This window comes from Oenanthe melanoleuca, chromosome 15 (assembly GCF_029582105.1).
Source record: "Oenanthe melanoleuca isolate GR-GAL-2019-014 chromosome 15, OMel1.0, whole genome shotgun sequence".
NCBI lineage: Eukaryota > Metazoa > Chordata > Aves > Passeriformes > Muscicapidae > Oenanthe > Oenanthe melanoleuca.
In genome coordinates, this window is record NC_079349.1 from 8,787,684 (window position 1) to 8,806,296 (window position 18,613).

The following is an 18,613-nucleotide window of genomic DNA, read 5'->3' on the forward strand; positions in this document are numbered from 1 at the left end:
AGTTTCACACTCTGTTCATCCCTCCAGTGATAACTGCATCATGCTGCAGTTGGTAAACACAGCAGCTGGGAAATGGAAACATTATGCTTAAATGAAGGCAGGACCTGATTTCAAACAGCAATAAATACTTTCTATGTAGCTGCAGAACCTGAGCAGCTGCTGGCATATAGAAATTGTTTTAGTAATTTCTGTGCCCATTCCATGTACTGGATAAATGTCAAGATATGATCTTAGACCTGGAGTCTTAAAGGGCTGTCTGGTACTCAGCATCAAATTCAGTCTCCTGCAGACCCAGCTTGGTGTGTGAGGAGCAGAATGTCTGAAATAAACTCTGCAGTCAGTTAAAATATGGTGAATGATGGAGAATTAAGGCAATGAAATGTTACAAGAACATGCTTAAGGCAAATCTCCAGTTACCAGGGCATTAGCTGCACATTAGGGTGATTGTAGGCACAGACCATCTGCTGCTGCAGGGAATCTGCAGCCTGTCCTGGGAACAGTAAAGCCCTGGGAAAGCTGGGATAACCCCACACAGCCTGCATGCTTCCAGGGAGCAGCAAGCTAAGATGTTGTGTTTGCACCTTTACACAAGGTTGAGTGTCTCCAATCTAGTTGTCTTCACTCGTGATCGTGGAGGTTTTCTTTTTAAGTAAAAAACACATTACGTGTTTTGAAATGGGTTTTTGTTGTCCTGTTGTTGTTCATAAAATAGGGATGCAGTTTTTCATTTTGAAATAGTGCTTATTTTTAAACAGGTTGCAATGTTAAGCACAAACACATCTTTCAATTTCTATTTAGCTTAATAAAATCAAATAAACAGCTAAACAAAAAGCCCTGAATGCAAAAAAGACCAGTAAAAGTATGGGCAGAGTTATATCCCTGTTGTCACATCCTTTGGAATAATCATCAGTATGATGAAAATACTTTTTAACAGGATGTGAAACACTGACATTCAATGCTGTGCTTCTCAGTCTCAAAAATACTGGATACAAAGTCAAAAAAGCCATATGAAGCCAGTAATAAGATTGTATGCATTATTTTGCTTTGAATATTTAAAAATATTTATTCAAACTTCCTCCATCAGGCAGAAGTTAAAAGCTCTGGAGCAGGCAGGAGCTTTCTCCGTGCTGTTCCTTGGCTTTGGCTTTTCCTGGGGCTGTGTAAGTGCCCCGAGCCGACAGTGAGTGCTTTCTCTCCTTGCAGGCACAAGGTGTTGAAGCAGCGCTGCGCCAGTGCCTCGGGCCGCCCGCCCTCGCTGCCCCAGCCCGGCTTCGGCGTGGGGACAGCAGCGGCCTCGGCACTGCCCCCTCCTGCCTCCTCAAAGCACAAAACCACCGAGAGGCAGGACAAGGGAGACAAGCTGCAGAAAAGGCCCCTGATGCCCTTCCACCACCGGCCCTCAGTGGCTGAAGAGCTATGCATGGAGCAGGACACGTCCGGGCAGAAGCTGGGGCTGGCTGGGATGGAGTCTGCTTTGGAAGTGCCCAGTTCAAGGAAATACGAGAAGCCGCTCTCGCTGCCTGCTAGAAATCCGAGCAAGCAAATTAATATGAATCCTATGGATTCACCCCATTCCCCCACTTCCCCTCTGCCTCCCACCCTGAGCCCCCAGCCCAGAGGTCAGGAGACAGAGAACCTGGACCCCGCTTCAGTTCCTGTGAACCCAGCACTCTACAGCAGCGGGCTGGAGCTGCAGCCACTGCCCAGCTTAGATGACAGGACAGTCCTGGTGGGACAGAGGTTACCTCTGATGGCAGAGGTCAGTGAGACAGCCTTGTACTGTGGCATAACTCAGAGCAATGAGGCTGTGGACATGTGGAGGTCCTACAGTGTCCCTTCGAGTGACGACCCCGAGTTCCGGCCGCCGGAGCTGCCGTGTGAACGGTATGATGGCAGGATGGAGATTAGCCCCGACAGCACTGCACTGAAAAGGTGAGAGCACACACTGGGCAGGGGCTGGGCACTTTTAATCATCACCAAACTGATGCCTGAAAAGGCTGACCTGGAGCAGAGACCAGACAGAGCAAAACTAATACAGTCGGTATTTATTGAAAGGATCCACCTTGGGCAGTGCAAGAGCCTGGCCAGGGCTGCACCCAAATCAAACCCAAGATGGATCCTGGTCATGAGTCTTTACACTTTTGTAAGTTTTGGTTTATCCACACATTGGGGTCAATTGTCCAACCACAGGCCCAGGCTATGAAGTTTCAGCTCCCTGGCTTGCCCCCTTCCCTTCACCATTTATGATTTTTGAGCACTGCGTGTCCTTGATTCTCTACCTAGGAAGGAATTGCTCTGTCCAAGTACTCTGTGAGGAGAACTCACCAGCACCCAACATGAAGTTTCACAACCACACACCAAGCAGCAGAGAATCTGAAAAATATAAAAGCTAAAACCCAAGGCATCACTCAAATTTCTGCTTTTCAACTGAGAAAGACCAAGGCTTCACTTCACCATCATGCATTATGCAGAGAGCACCAAATATTTAAATAAAAACACTCCATTGCAAGACATTTGCCTTTTCCATATCTCGTTTTCTGTTGGACACTGCAAGACATGATCAGTCTCTTTGTAACATATTTTTGTATTTTATGTTAGCCTAAAAATTCCTGTAGCATTCTGATAATGCATTTTAAAAAATGCACCAGAGAGAGAGGTTAATGAAAATTTTTAGGAAAAATTAATTGTTAATAGTTAAAAGACTATTTGGTTTGGTAATTACAATGAAGTTTACTAGGCTGAAAAGGATTTCAGCCTGAAAAACACAGCCTGGGAAGGCTGGACTTCAACGTGTTTTCATTTATATAGTGACAAAATTGATTCTTCTTTCATTGTACCAAAGTAGGCCCTAATACAGTAGGGTATTTAATACTAAATGTATGCTATACTTCCTTTATTTGCAGGAAAAAACATTTCTACTTGATTAAGGGGGATGGAGTGAGCCATGGGCTATGTTTGTGTGACAGCTACAGATCGTGCTGGTTTTGTTTCATGGTGGCTTTGCTTGTTTATTTTCACTTCAGGCTCTTAGCACAGCCCAATAAACGGTTTAAAATTTTGGAAGAGCAGAAACCAGTGCAGACCCTGAACTATCTCGACCCCTTGCCTCTACTACAACCCCCTGGAGAAGGCTGGGGAGACACCAGTGATCCTTACACCTTCGAAGATGGAGACATCAAGTACAGTTTCACTGTCAATAAAAAATGCAAACTTGGGGTTGAGAAAGATCCTTCAAAAAAGAACAAGGTAAGGTGTAAATCCAGTCTTTGGCATTAATGTTCTTGTGGGAGTTATCTTGTAGCACAGCATTTGTTCTACAGCTCTCTGGAAGACAGAAGTCTGTTCCACTGAACAAAATCAGACATGTATATTTTTGTCCTGTTTATATTTATATATATTTTTTTACTTATTATTTTATATTATCACCTGCACGATTCTCCTTATGTATCCTATCCCTTATGGAGCTGTTTGGTGTCTGGCTGTGCAAGCAAACATTCTAAAAGGTGTTTTTTCCTGGAGAATTTGAGGTGGTTAATTACCTGGACTAGCTGTCAGAGCTGAATGATATCCATGGAATCCTTTGTCAAATCTTTTATTTAACTCAGACCCCTAAGTCTGGCTGGACATAGGAAAATATTTGTTCTTACATAGCTTAAATTCATATCCATGAAATCTTTGATTTTTTTGTATAGTCAGAAGATGGTTCCAAGGAAATCCCCCCAACGGGCCATTCCACACCAGTTCCTGATGGAAAAGATGCCATGTCCATTTTCAGTTCTGCTCCTAAAACTGGTGAGTTAAAGCTCTTTGATTTGCTCTGCAAATCAAAAATAGCATATGCCATAACATCTGAAGGGAAAAATCTGAACTTTTGTCTCCTACATCAGAGCTACAGACAGCTCCCTAGTTGGAAAAAACTTGATTTTCCTTGTCCTTTTTATAAAAACAATTATATATCTTTTAGATTGTTAAATGAGCAGCAGCTCCTTCCTTGTTTCCCCACTGAGCCTCGGTGGTTGCTGAGCACAGCAGAGGGCTCAGGGGGGCAAAGGTGCTGATGTGCTCCCATGTGCTCCCATTGCACACATCCCTGACTATGTTCCCATGTGCTTACATGTCCTGACTGTGTTCCCATGTGCTCACATCCCTGACTGTGCTCCCATCCCTGACTGTGCTCCCATTGCTCCCATCCCTGACTATGCTCCCATGTGCTTACATGTCCTGACTGTTCCCATGTGCTCACATCCCTGACTGTGCTCACATCCTTGACTGTGTTCCCATGTGCTCACATCCCTGACTGTGCTCACATCCCTGACTGTGCTCCCATCACTCCCCCCTGACTGTGCTCCCTCTCTGGCTCCTGCAGAGCCCCGGCAGGACGGCGCTGCCCGGCCTGGCTCCGGCAGCCTCACCCAGGTCACTGACCTGGCCCCGTCCCTGCACGACCTCGACAACATCTTCGACAACTCCGACGAGGATGAGCTGGGGGTGAGTCTGTGCCAATGACTGCTCTGCAGGCCAGAAACAGCAATCCTAGGGGGAAAGATTATCCCTAATAGATGGGAGAGGGAGTTTCCAGGTAGGCAGGCTTGGATTTTAGCTAGGAAGGATTGCTAGCAAAGAGAGAGATCCTTCAGGAGATTCATCCTGTATGGACAGGCTTCCATATGGAGAGCCACGCAGTTGCTTTATAAATCCATTATGTCTAGTTTTGTATCATGGACTTCTGTCAGAATTTTGTGTTTGAGAATTATGGTGGAAAAAATCCAAGTTTTATTAATTGGTGATGGGTTCTTTTACCTTGTCTTAGAACCCACCCAAAGAAAAAGAAATTCAACCTTACAGGATTCCAGTAATTCTCTGAGTCATGTTCCCTTATATTCCTCCAAGCACTTTATTTCAGTGCAAAGAGAAATAGTTGCTGCATGTTAGGAAATACAGAAGAAATGCAGATTTATTTCCTTTATGGAGAGGAGGGGAAATTGCCTGAGAAGGCAAAGATTTGGATAGTCACTATTTTTCAGCATAATCTAATACAGCTATAATGATACAGAAGGCAGTCTTAAAGTGACTGTTAGTAGATAACAGTGTTTAAAAGTCTTATGCCTTGTTCTTGGCAAGACTTTTTAAGTGCACCAATTTCCTTACTGTGGTTCCACACAAACTACACTTCAGATGCCACAGTTAATATGCAAATCTACCAGAGGACTGTTCTGTCAAAATAAAAAATTACTTCTTTCTCTGAAGTTGCCCTGGACAGCCCTAACGTTTTTCCTGTCTTAACATTTGCATGTGTTGGGCTTAGTCTCAGTATCATATTCCCATTACTGCCTTGGAGTCATCCAAACATGGAAACAAATAGAGCAGTCACATGCATTGCAAGCTCAGGGTTTGTGTTAACATTTTGAATATAATCTGTGTATAGAAATATAAAAATACAGTTATATATATGCATCAGTTTATGGGGGATATGTAGACAGGCAAATATATCTTTTTGTTTTTAGTGTTGAAAGGGGGAAGAAATGCAGACTTCTTGTGGGGAGTGTGTGGGAGAGCAGAAGAGCAGCCAGTGTGTTTGCTGTGCAGGGCACTGGGTGTCTGTGGGTGCTGATGCAGTGTTTGTTTGCAGGCCGTGTCCCCAGCCCTGCGCTCCTCCAAGCTGCCAGCCGCAGGCTCCGAGGAGCGGCCGCTGGGCAAGGATGGCCGGACTGCGGTGCCCTACCCTCCCAGTGAGTACAGCTCCATGGCACAGCCACTGCACAGTCCTGCCTGCCACTGGGCTCACCCAGGGTGCCCCTTCTGCTGGAATTGCCAGGTTTTAATGAGGGCACTGGTAATATAGACACAGGTTTTTAATGAGCCCACTGAGACGTGAGGTACTCTTCTGTTGACAGTGTTGTCTTAGTCTGGAACTGTGGGAGGGGTTACAAATCTTCCTTTGGAATCTTTCTCCTCTACTCTCTGCTCACTGTTGGACACTTCCACCATTACCAAATCCCTCCTGAAGTATGAACCTTTCTACTTAATGAATTTGGAACCACGGCTTACCAACTGGCCATGATGGTGCAACCTGTCTTGCAAGAAAATTGCATTGAACATTTTACAAATTAAAACTAAAATAACCCTCAGGGTTTAATGCAGATGTGGAAGTGAATGATTCAAATCAAAATGCAGGGTTCTAACTGGAGGCATGGTGTGGATTTTTTATAGGTGGCTGTGGTAATGATGCTTGTGTAGGCTCTGCACATGGACAAGGGAGGTTATGGGAGTGCAGGAAACTTGTGAAATTATATGAAATGGGATTAAAACAATAGGGCTTTTTTGCAAGGACTGTGCCAACAACTGTTGGGAATGGTAACTTGTACTCTGAGGTTCAAGGGCTTTGCTGCATTGCTTGCACCAGACAGGAGGGGCAGCTGGGGGCGTCAGGCTCTGCTCCCAGAGAATTGGGACAGGAGAGAGAATGGCCTCAGGGTGAGCCACGGGAGAGTCAGGTTGGATATTGGGAAAATTCCTTCACTGAAAGGGTTGTAAAGCCCTGGCACAGCTGCCCAGGGCAGTGCTGCAGTCCCCAGCCCTGGAGGAATTTAACAGTCCTGTGGATGTGGCACTTGGGTACATGGGGTAGCCTTGGCAGTGCTGGGAGTGGTTGGATCTCAGAGGGTTTTTCCAACCTGAACAGATCTCTGATTCTATTGGTGTAGGTAGCATTTCTCTTGAGATGAAGGAGAAATGTGTCTGTGTTTGTGGGACAGAGGGAAGGTGAAAATTTTTGGTATAATAGTAACGAATCAAATTACAAATTACTTAGTGGTGAGAAGGAAGAGTGTTTGATTTCTGTGGCCACTATAAGCAGAAATCCAATCTCTCTGCAAATCATTCTTTAATGCCTTCTCATTAACTTCAGCTGGTAATGAGAACAAATTGAGGTGAAGAAAAAAAACAGTCTGAAGGAGATGAGTCAGAATTTTATGCACCCATAAAAGCTGTGCTGATTTACTCAAATGTAGAAGTCTGAAGTATACAGAGATTGGATTTTGACAGGTTTAGTTGATCCATAGCTTTTTAAAATATGCAAAGCTTTTCAAGCATGACACACATGAAAATGAATGATGATTGTTGTAGGGTTGGGGGATTTTTTGTAATTAAACTTTTTTATGAATCTGCACTGCAGAATTTTGCTAAGTGGAGTAAGCTGGAGGTGAGAAGATGATGTAGTGTGAAGTTAAATAGATACACTCCACTTGAAGCTGTGGCCTTGCCACCAGCTGTCGAGGTAGAGCAGTGTCTGTGGGAGCTGAAGTGTTTGTACAGCATCATAAATTCCTTCTGGCCACCCTTCATCTCCACCTTCTTCCCTGCCCCCTCTCTGGTGCCTAAAATACCTCTCTGCTGAGAAACAGAGGGAGCAAATCCAGCTGCCAGCCTGAACATTGTATTCCATACTAATGTTGGTGGAAAAGATTTTCTTCCATTCTGCTGAACTTTTTTTCAGCTTTGATTTATCCTGTATCAGGACAAGACTAAGGTCTTTTAAATTCAGATACTGAGGGAGTGGGAAAAAAAGAATATGGACAGAGTGGGAATAATTCATAGCCCATTCTTTACTCTGCTGCTCCAGATTGTGAAGGACTGGGTTCAGCTTGGACAGCTATTACCAAAAAAACTGCATTTTGTGAGGACTGTCCCTATTTGAGTAGTTTCCCTTTGTCTGAAGAGTTCAGTCATCTGTCATCTCTGAGCACAAAAGCATCACATGCAGGGTTGGCTCTGTTAAGGCAGTGGAGACACATCCTGAGGCTGCAGCATCCTACACAAATGTACTGTTAGTGCAGGTATTCATAGTCCATAGATAATTCTAATCACTTATTTCTACCTTTTTCTGTTAGTTTTTGAAAAGACTACTTCTTCTTATGTTTGGATTTCCCCAACAAAGTGTTTACCAGTCAGAAACTGTATTGATCTGTATTGATTTATGAATTTTCCATAATCTTTAGGCTGCAGATATTATTGAGTGTAAGACTGTCCTTGTGTGCCATCAGCTTGGGTATGGAAATGGAATTGGGCATTAAATCTGTCCAAAAAAGTATCCAAGAGGAGACACTTGTGGGAATTCACCCTTCTCTAATTACAGTAGTCACCAATGATGGTGTTGTCCGGAGAGGATCTGTCCTAATTCAAATTGGAAAATAGAACATTTATGGAATGGAAAATAGAGCATTTATGCTGAATGTGACACAAAATAAATATGGAAGCTGTAGCTGGAAGAAAGCAGAATGGACCTGGGGACAACATGCAAGACTTTGCTGTGATTTGTGTTTGATTACATTACACTGTATAGAGCATCTCTGTTGGGGATGGTTGTTCTGCTTAAAGAAGAAAAACAGACAATGGATGATTTCATTATATTAATTTCCTGAGAAGTCATTTAGGGATCTTCCTGGCCTAATGTCTTGTGATGCAAAATGATAATTTTGTGGCTTCTCTGGCGCTGGAACTTCGGGATGCCTGGTAGTGTGTTCCTGGGCAGAACTGCCCGTGTTTGTGGCAGGAGTTGTGTTGCTGTGGACAAGACAAGGCTACAGTGACTGAGTGGAGAAATCTAGTTCAGGGCACACAAATTCCAAAGGCCTCCTGGTTTAGGGCTAGGTCTGGCAAAGGGGCAAACTCCTGTGTGACTCCTTAGAAACAGTCACTGGGGTGAGCTTGGCATTAATTCAATTCACCTCTCCAATTACAAAGGATTTATTAGTTGCTGGTAAACAGTACATCTGTTTGTCTGTCTACCAGGTTGTTGTTTCTGCTGAACAATAACCTTGCAGACTATCCCTAGGAATTTGGGGAATTTATCCCTAGGAGTTACTTTTGGTCTAGACTTACGCTGCTATCAGAACCCCGGTAAGTCTGGAGAAGCTTTGCTAGCTTTAACTGATTAAATAAGAGCTAGCATTGAATTGGTCTCTTCTGTTTTATTGAATTTCCTTGAGAATTTGTATTTGAATGATTAACTGTGTTATTTCATCCTCTTCAGCTGTGGCAGATCTCCAAAGGATGTTCCCAACACCACCCTCCTTAGAACAGCACCCTGCCTTCTCCCCAGTGATGAGTTACAAAGACGGAATAAGTTCAGAGACTGTGACTGCCTTGGGAATGATGGAGAGTCCTATGGTCAACATGGTTCCAACACAGCTGGCTGAGTTTAAAATGGAGGTGGAAGATGGATTAGGTAGCCCTAAACCTGAAGAAATTAAGGTAACATGCCAGAAATATGGGATTTTTGCAAACTCATTTATGCACACTTTGATTTTTATAAACAAGTCCCATGTAGCGTGTGTAGCAGCTAACAAATGTGAGCTGGACTCATCTAGAGGACCTGTCAGTCTGGAGCTGGAAAAATATTCTCTAGTAGAAGAGCTTTTTAATTGTTTCCCTGATTTTAACTGTAGGCATTTTGTAATTTTATGTTTGTAATGGTTCTGGGTGTTCTCCGGAAACAAACAGTATTGTCTGTGAAATGTGCCCTGTGCCTAACAGAAAGAATGTACATGTATGGAAGAACACCACACTTGTGGCTAAGTAGCTGTTAAATGGTGTATTTCTTTAGATAATTTCTCTGTGGCACCTTTGCTCTGCCCCGTCCCTGCTGCCACGCTGGCACACAGTGGGATAAAGTGGTGCATGTAGAAAGGCTGCCTTTATCTCTCTGAAATGTTCCTTTTTTGGTTAGGGTTGAAATTCTCTGAGAAAGCCCAGGGGTTGAACTTGCTCTGTTTCTTCTTCAGCTGATGTTACTTCACAAGTTTTAAGGCCAGATGGGACCATTCTTATCTGACTTTCTGTATAACACAGGTCAGGTAATGTCACCTAGTTCCTCCTCTCTCGAGTCCTGTAGTGTCTCAGTTAAGAGCTGTTTGTAGCTGGGGACTCTGGGTTCTTGTGACATCCCAGTGTGGCCATTTGTCCATAGCATCCCATGGAGGGACCCAGCATCAGCACTGATCTACATTGGTTGTGTCATTGTTCCATCACAGGGTAAGAGCAGGGCACAAATCATTCTGCCTCTATCCTGCATTACTGAACTTCTGGGGCTGCCTTTTGTCACTTTTGTCAGAAGGTACTGTTGCCATATTCTCATGCATATAGCCTGAGGGTTTGGGTTTTTTTAATTAAAAAATGCTCTTTTTGTGTGGAAATGCACAGCATGCTGTTCTACAGCAGCTGCTCTGTACACAGAGAGTAAAAAGGGAGATGCCCACTCTAACTTTGGCTTGCTGGTAGTCCCCAAGCTTTGATTGTGTAGCCTAATTCTAGTCCTTCAGACCCACCCTGTCCCTCATGTGCCACAGCCTTGTTCCTTCTATTTTATCAGCCATCTCTCTCCCCAGTACCACCTCCTTCTCTCTCCTTTGTGCCCATGTTGGAATTAACTGAGGGCTGATTCTTAGGGATCTTGCATTACTGAGTCAGGGACACACTTGCAGCTGCATGGACAAGAAGTAGTTGTGTGTTGGTGTGAGGATACTGATAGATGCCTTTGTTCAGTGTAAATGATATGCTCATCTGTGAGCCAGGACATTTTCCTGCCAGCAGGAATAGCATCCCTCAGGCAGACTGCAAGGGAGGCCGTGGCAAAGGGAGGGTGACTCTTTCCACAGGAATTTTCAGTTTTGTCCTTGGGAGAGAAGGGAGTCCCTGTCCTTGGCTGGTGTGGGACAGCATGTGGGACAGCATTCCAAGGTTGTGCTCCCATGTTTTGGTACCAATCCAGCGTGTCCAGTCAGACCTCAGAATTCCCAGCTCATTCCCCTGCCAAGGGCTGCAGGGAGCTTGTCCCAGTAGTTCTGTGGCTTTGCAGATGTGGGAGGGAATTCCCAGTGTCCCTTCTGATGGCAGAGCCCAGCTGGACATCAGGACATGAGGCACGTCTGCTTTGGTACTGCCAGATCATCCCTTCCTTCCTCCCTGAGCTCTCACTTGGAGGCACGTAGGTAAAGGCACCTTCTCAGCGTGTGCTCCAGGACAGCCTCCATTGCCCATCTTGAGCTGGTGCTTCCACAAGTTTTTATGCCACTACAGGAGTTTGAAGTAAGTTTTTTATAAGGTTTATAAAACTCTGCCTTGCCACAGACCTTGCTGGTTTTTCTCTTCTGCTTGTACAGTAAATTGTTTGTTTAAGAATAGGATAACTTGAGCCTGGGAAAAAAAAACCAACAAGTCTCTCTTGGTATTTGTTGAGCTGAAGGTTTTGGAGTGGGAGCAGATTTCAGGGCATCATTGATACCAAAGATATTTTAATCTCCCTCACAGCCATTACAGGAGTATTAAAATACTTACTTCAGTTCTGCCTGAGAACATTTCCAACTGCACAATTGACTTGCTTCTGTGTGTCACACCTGCTCATACACTCCAGTGGGGGAAACAAGCACTAAACCCATTGCTGATCATTCTGAGAACATGCGAGTAGATTCATTGTGCTGAGCATTCCTCAGCTGGAGATAGAAATCCACACATTCTTCATCCCTCAGTGCTTGAAAAAGTGCAAGGGAAAAAATGCAAAGCTCTAACAAGATGTTAAATACTGAGACTGCTGTTACTGTTTTCACACTGATCTTTACTTTGCAGTAGTGCCTCAAGAGGACTAGTCTGTTGTCCTGAAGGAGCTGGAATAGCTCTAGAAACTCTGGCTGAAGTTCTTGTAGTCACTCTCTGTGAGCAAACATGACAGTCACTGCAAGCCCAGCTGGGCTGAACTTCACTGATAGTCAATACTGTGTTTGCTGGATTGTCTAGATATTTGTATTTAATACTCTGCAATGACTGGCATATGCAAAGTGTGCACTGTTATTGCTAAAGTGATGTGAACCCCCATGGTGGGGGTTATTTAGAGGGGCTGCCTCAAGGCACCTCAGGGTTCCACACATTGGGACAGCCTCTCCCCACTATCAGTACAGAAGTCTTGCAAAGGTCAATCTTTTAAGTGCCTAAATAAGGTGCCAAAAGTTAGGTAGTGTGAAAATTTCATAGTGCACTACTCACGCTTCAGGCACAGCCTGTCTGAAATGAGCCTGATCCAATTGTGAAACCTCCTGCCATAAAGCTGTGCAACATCTCTGAATAACAGGGAGCCTCAGCTGAGTTTTCTTGAAGGAACTGCTCTTGGATGCCTTGTAGAAGGAATAAATGTAGTTCATTGGGGGGGGAGGGGAAGGTGATTGTAGAGTGTTCGAGCAGTACAATAAATTTTAATTAAAAATAAATATCCAAACAGCGCCTGACCACATTGTTGTAACCAAGGTCACTTGGATGTTGCAGGATTTTTCATATGTGCACAAAGTTCCATCATTTCAACCTTTCGTGGGCTCCTCCCTGTTTGCTCCACTGAAGATCCTGCCCAGCCAGTGCCTCCTACCTCTGAAGATTCCAGATGCCTGTATCTTCAGGCCTTCTTGGGCTGTTCCTCCAAAAATTGAACAACTTCCATTGCCACCTGCAGCCACTTTCATCAGAGATGGCTACAAGTAAGTACAGCCTTGGAGGGAATGGATCTGTCAAGCCTGTCCCTAAAGCTGGGTAACTAAAATGGTTGTTTGTATTGACAATGCTTTAACCTGCAAATGTATTTTTAAACCTTTTAGGTTTGTCATTGACTGAGCTCAAACCAGTTCTGATAGCAGGAACACTTAACCCTGGCTTTGGCAGTCAGGGGTGTTACAGTGTGTGTCCACTCTTGGTGCTTTTGAAAGAACAGGAACATAGAGTGCCTGAATAAATGGTAATTTCTGATACAGGCAATACTGTAATTCAACAGAAACCACAGGTGTTGGGGAACAAAATGAATACACTGAACATCTCTGCCCTCCCATTTCCATGTCCAGCCTCTAGCCAGGCTTCCTTGTGTCACTTTGAGCTCCAACCTGGTGACCTCTGGTCCTGGTGATTCCATTTGCCCTTCTGAGGGCTCTGGAAATGTTGAGGGGGCCTGCGAGAGCTCTCCAGTCTGTGTTCCCATGGGAGCCCCTCTGAGCTACTGTGGTGTCCCTGAGTGGGGCTGTGGAGAGCTGCTGATCAGACATTGGTGCCTGTCCTGTCCTGTCCTGTCCTGTCCTGTCCTGCCCCACCCCTCCTGATACCAAAAGAGGAGGGTGCCATGACCTACGGGGAACCACTGACATTCATTTTCAAAGCTTGGATTCCTCACTCAGTTCTCAGAAATTAGCAATGTTTATGGAGGAAATTCATTGCTGGAGGTTTTGAAAGCTAGCAAGAATTTGTACCATTAAATTAATAAAACCTCTTAAAAAGTATAGTAATAGTACAGAAGTCTCCTGCTGCACTGCTTCATTTCTAGAGGAAGCAGTTTGTATCTTTAAATCAGTCTGTAAATCCTTTAAATCAGTCCTTTTGCAGCCCCAAAGGGTCCTTCAGTGTTCTCAAAAGAATTGCAAAGAAGAAATTGTAAACCCTTGATATAGTGCCTAGGGAGCAATTTAATTCTCAGTTTTTTTCATAATAGTAACTGATGCACCGGGCCTGAGCTGGTTATTAATTTGAGGTATTTGTTGGGGGAAAAAACCCTTTCATTTTCAATCTAATCCAGTTAGAGTGAGGATTATTACTGCAGGCTTCTGACAGAGTGGTGATTGCCAGTCAGGGCTTCTAGGTCACCTTTTCTTATTAGTCTGAGGCACTCACTCTGCTGCAGCTCCACAACTCCTTCAGACCCTGCTTCATTATTTTCCCCTCTCCTGCTTTGAGTTGGACACACACCAGTTCAAGGTAATAAAGTAACTGTAAGGAAAGAGGTCTTCAGTGTTTTCATTTTCAAGTCACTAATGATAGGTGGGTGTGGATGATACAGGTGGGCATTCAAATTATAGTCCTTTCCAATAACACACAAAATGCACTGTGAGGACAGAGAGACAGGGAAAAATCCTGTTTCCCCTTCCTTATCCAGAGACTCGTTCTTACACTCTTTCCTCATTCTACTATGTAATAAACACATTACAAGAAAAGTGAGCAGGTTAGAAGTGATGTGGAAAAAGAAAAGTAAGATCTTTTCCTTTGATTGGCCCCTTATTACCTGTTTCTTGAAATGAGTCCTTGCAGATGGAAGATATATCATGGGAATGGACAAACTGTTCTGTGGTCACTTGAATTTGGCAGGAAATGACAAAAACAGAGTAATAAAACCCAGTCATGAATGGAGATGACCCAAAATATGATTCTTAGCTTTACTGGACTAGGAGTTTGTAATGGAACATATCCCATTGTGCCATAGACTGCGTAATCTGAAATGAGGATTTGAAATTATAGAATCAGACGTACAGAGTGTGTCCATGAGGTGACACTGTGTATCAGAGCCACATGTATGACTTGTGACAGCTATTTCAATCATTTCTAAAAGAAAGATTTCTGTATCTCTGAAATACTTTCATTTTTACTCATCTGTATCTCTTCAGATAGTGGTGTTTAAAAAAAAAGCTACTATTCTTTCTTTTTTCCCTAAAAAAATTGCAAACTTTCTAAATCTTAACTTGATGATTTACCTAGAGATTGTTCTCAAGAGCATTCAAGTTTTAGGCCATGAGAATAATCTTTAAGAGGGTGAAGTGATACTTTTTATCATAATGATAAGAAACAGTAGTGAGATGCTAAGAATAATGATAAGAAACATGGTGAGAATTCTGAGTTCTGTTGAAAGCTATGAGTCAAAGTTACGAGCAGAGTGTTCTTTAGTGCAGTTTCAATGAGTCCCTTCAAGTTCCACCATCTACTTTTATTTAAAAACGAGTGGTCTCTGTCCCACCCTTCCCTGCAGCAACGTGCCCAGCGTGGGCAGCCTGGCGGAGCAGGACTACCTGCAGATGAGCACGCCGCAGATGAGCACGCCTGTGACGCTCAACAGCGCGGCCCCCGCCAGCAACAGCGCGGGGGTGCTGCCGTCGCCGGCCACGCCGCGCTTCTCGGTGCCCACGCCCCGCACCCCGCGCACGCCCCGCACCCCCCGCGGCGGCGGCACAGCCAGCGCCCAGGGCTCCGTCAAGTACGACAGCACAGACCAGGGCTCCCCTGCCTCCACGCCATCCACCACGCGGCCACTCAACTCAGTGGAGCCAGGCACGGTGCAGCCCATCCCGGAGGCGCACAGCCTGTACGTGACACTCATCCTCTCCGACTCCGTGCTCAACATCTTCAAGGACAGGAACTTCGACAGCTGCTGCATCTGCGCCTGCAACATGAACATCAAGGGCGCCGACGTGGGGCTGTACATCCCCGACTCCTCCAACGAGGATCAGTACCGCTGCACCTGCGGCTTCAGCGCCATCATGAACCGCAAGCTCGGCTACAACTCCGGGCTCTTCATCGAGGACGAGCTGGATATTTTCGGCAAGACCTCAGATATCGGCCAGGCTGCAGAGAGGCGACTGATGATCTGCCAGAGCAACTTGATCTCGCAGATGGGAGAGGGAGCCAGGAGGAGCCAGGAGCCTCCCATGAGCCTGCTGCTGCTGCTGCAGAACCAGCACACGCAGCCCTTCACCTCGCTGAGCTGCTTGGATTACATGGCCTCCAACAACCGCCAGACGCTGCCCTGTGTCAACCTGAGCTACGACCGGCTGCAGGCCGACAGCAACGACTCCTGGGTGGAATGCTTCAACGCCCTGGAGCAGGGCAGGCAGTACGTGGATAACCCCACAGGGGGCAAGGTGGATGAAGCCCTTGTCCGAAGTGCCACTGTCCATTCCTGGCCTCACAGCAACGGTACGGGCACAGCTGAACCTTTTGTCTCTGTTTTGTGACCTCTGTAAGTTTGTTTACTTGTGACCCACATAATTTTTATGTGGGAAATGACAGGACTAAAAAATTGCTAAAGATAAAGTAGATTTTTGAAAGCTTGTGAATTACATCTAAAGTACCAATAATCTAGTTGTCCTCAGACTTTGTGGCTTAAATTGGGAGCAAGTCTGTGGAAGTTCACAAATCTGAAGCAAATGCAGGTATTTGGGGGAAGGCAAAATTAGGGAGCCCTTTTTTATTTTGGAGAAGGGTATAGGCAGAAAAAGAATTGCTCTGTTTGAGTTAGGTGGGAAAAGGGGTAAAACTACCAAAGGGGGAAAATAATTGTAATTAAATATTACTTGTTTGTGTACTGAAGATGCTCTGACATCTTGTGATACTGCAATGTGTGTGTAAAGGCCTGTGGTAAAAGCAGTGTTTTTGAAAATGTCACATTGAGTGCCATCCAGCTAGTTAGAGTTGTCCAAATTCCATGGGCAGTGTGCAGAGCAATTCAAGGAACAATGCACAAAAGCTGTTGCCGTGTCTGAGGGATTGCTGTCCCTCCCTGAAGTGATTGCTGCTCCCTGTCCCTTGCAGTGCTGGACATCAGCATGCTCTCCTCCCAGGACGTGGTGCGCATGCTGCTCTCCCTGCAGCCCTTTCTTCAGGATGCCATCCAGAAGAAGCGGACAGGAAGGACTTGGGAGAACATCCAGCACGTGCAGGGACCACTCACCTGGCAGCAGTTCCATAAGATGGCAGGACGGGGGACCTACGGTACCTACACTGGGCTCTGGGCCAAGTTGAAGTCCAGCTTCCTAGAAGTGGGCACTTTCTCCTGGAAATGATAGGAAGGGGCTGTTCATACGGGTTGAGGGGTCTCTTCACAGATCTTTAAAGTGCCTCAAAAGGCCTTTGTGACACCCTGGTGAAGGTTTTACCCCTCCAGGTGATGCACATTTACAGGGAGCAGAAATTATGCTCAGCCCCTACACCTGAAGGAGGGGCTGGCTCAGACCAAAGCAAGCTGGTGTAGACATAATGGGAGCAGAGAGAAATCTGCCGCATCATAATGGAAACAGGGCTTTGTGAGCTCTGAAAATCCAGAAAAACTGGAATGCTTTCTCCACACAGGTTTCCAAAGCCTTAATGAGAAGTTTCAGTTTCAGTATCTCCTGGCTGTAAGTGGCACTTCTGTAAAATGCAAAATAGCAAACTAGATTTTGTCTGTGCAGGTTTGCAGAATAATGACTGGCATTTCAATCTGTATTTCTTGCTTGCAGTTTATTTCAGGCTTAACCACTGCAGCCTGGTTTAATGTTTTTCCTACAGCTCCACCACGCTTTGCTCTCTATTGATATTTGATATATTGCTGCTTTCGTTGGGGCTGGGACAGCTGGGGGTAACTCCAGTTCATGTCTAAAGCTGTTGTGCCCCGCCAGGAACACTTCTAATAATTTTTCCAGTGTTTGTAATTTGAAGAGTTAGGATTTGCCAATTGTTACCAGAGAATAACACCAAAATTCCCATAGAGTGCAGAGCAGAGCCTTTGATGGAAAGTCAGTGAATTTTACTGGATGCTGACTTTTTAATAAAGTTGAATTATATTCTGCAAGAACTACTGGGTATATTTTAGCTTGACATTTTCAGCAATATTTCTTCTATTGAGGCAGTATCTGGGAGACACCCTGTTACACTGGATAATAATCCTCTCTGTGGAGACAGCAGTGCTTGGAGCACATCCTATGGAGAGGGGCAGGAAGCAATTTTTAGAATTATAATAACTTTGTGTAGTAATATATACCTGGCAATGAATTTCTCTAAGCATCAGTAATTTTGCACAACCAGGTGGAGGTGGATGAAGAGCTGTAAGGTCAGATTTTGTGTGTTCCTGTTATTACTTGTGATTGAACAGGAGCTCCTGGACTGTGGTTATGGATATGACAAAGGAAAACCAGGAGATGAAGCTTCAGGAAGGGCAGTACATGAGCTTGGAGTACACTGGGAGATGTTTTATTGCAGCTTTCTAGGAAAGATAAGTGGTGCTTGGATCAGCTCCCTCCACTTTGGCCGACAACTTTGATTATATGACATTCCATAAGCACAATATAAATCTTCCCTCTCCTTTATTAAATATCTTTTCCAAGAAAGGCTGGGAGCACATGGTTTATCAGGCATGGCACACCCTTCATAACCATTTCCACTCCATGATAAACCTGTGGGTCTCTCACAACAGCAAGGGATGAGTGATTTCCAGTATTCCTGTAAGAGAACCCGCTTCCTGGGCCAGCAGAGATGCAGTGCAGTTAAACCAGGTGTTTTAACACTTTTTCTTTATTTGTTTTTTCTGCTGTGAAGGCTCTGAGGAGTCTCCTGAGCCTCTCCCGATCCCGACGCTGCTGGTGGGCTATGACAAGGACTTCCTGACAATCTCTCCCTTCTCCTTGCCCTTCTGGGAGAGGCTCCTGCTGGACCCCTATGGGGGCCATCGGGATGTCGCCTACATCGTGGTGTGTCCGGAAAACGAGGCCTTGCTCGACGGAGCCAAAACTTTCTTCAGGGACTTGAGTGCTGTATATGAGGTTGGAAAGAGGGACCACACTGAATTATTGCTTCTTAAGTGTCATTGCTGCTCCTGTGCGTGTCCACTGAGAGAAATCCCTGGGGTTTAAAGGAACAATTATTTGAAGGGGTTTTTTTTCATTTTGAGGGCTGTCTGCACTTTCAGAGTCCAAGAATGCTATCTGAGTGACACTGGGATTCTCTGGGCATTTTGGGGTGTTAGTTGCTGTCTGCTCTTCCCTGCAAACATTTGTCTCACGAGGAGGCAGCA

The 18,613-nt window shown here is 45.0% G+C and overlaps 1 protein-coding gene across 1 annotated transcript in view; it reads left to right on the plus strand.

Moving 5' to 3' along the window:
- The window catches only part of MED13L (mediator complex subunit 13L), a 167,351-nt gene that overhangs the window by 129,830 nt on the left and 18,908 nt on the right, over positions 1–18,613 (plus strand). The window contains exons 10-19 of the mRNA XM_056504092.1: positions 1,204–1,932; positions 3,024–3,246; positions 3,693–3,792; positions 4,367–4,488; positions 5,630–5,729; positions 9,032–9,252; positions 12,313–12,518; positions 14,819–15,762; positions 16,378–16,557; positions 18,139–18,362. Of these exons, the coding sequence (XP_056360067.1) occupies positions 1,204–1,932; positions 3,024–3,246; positions 3,693–3,792; positions 4,367–4,488; positions 5,630–5,729; positions 9,032–9,252; positions 12,313–12,518; positions 14,819–15,762; positions 16,378–16,557; positions 18,139–18,362 (3,049 nt within the window). The remainder of the gene's footprint in view (positions 1–1,203; positions 1,933–3,023; positions 3,247–3,692; positions 3,793–4,366; positions 4,489–5,629; positions 5,730–9,031; positions 9,253–12,312; positions 12,519–14,818; positions 15,763–16,377; positions 16,558–18,138; positions 18,363–18,613) is intronic.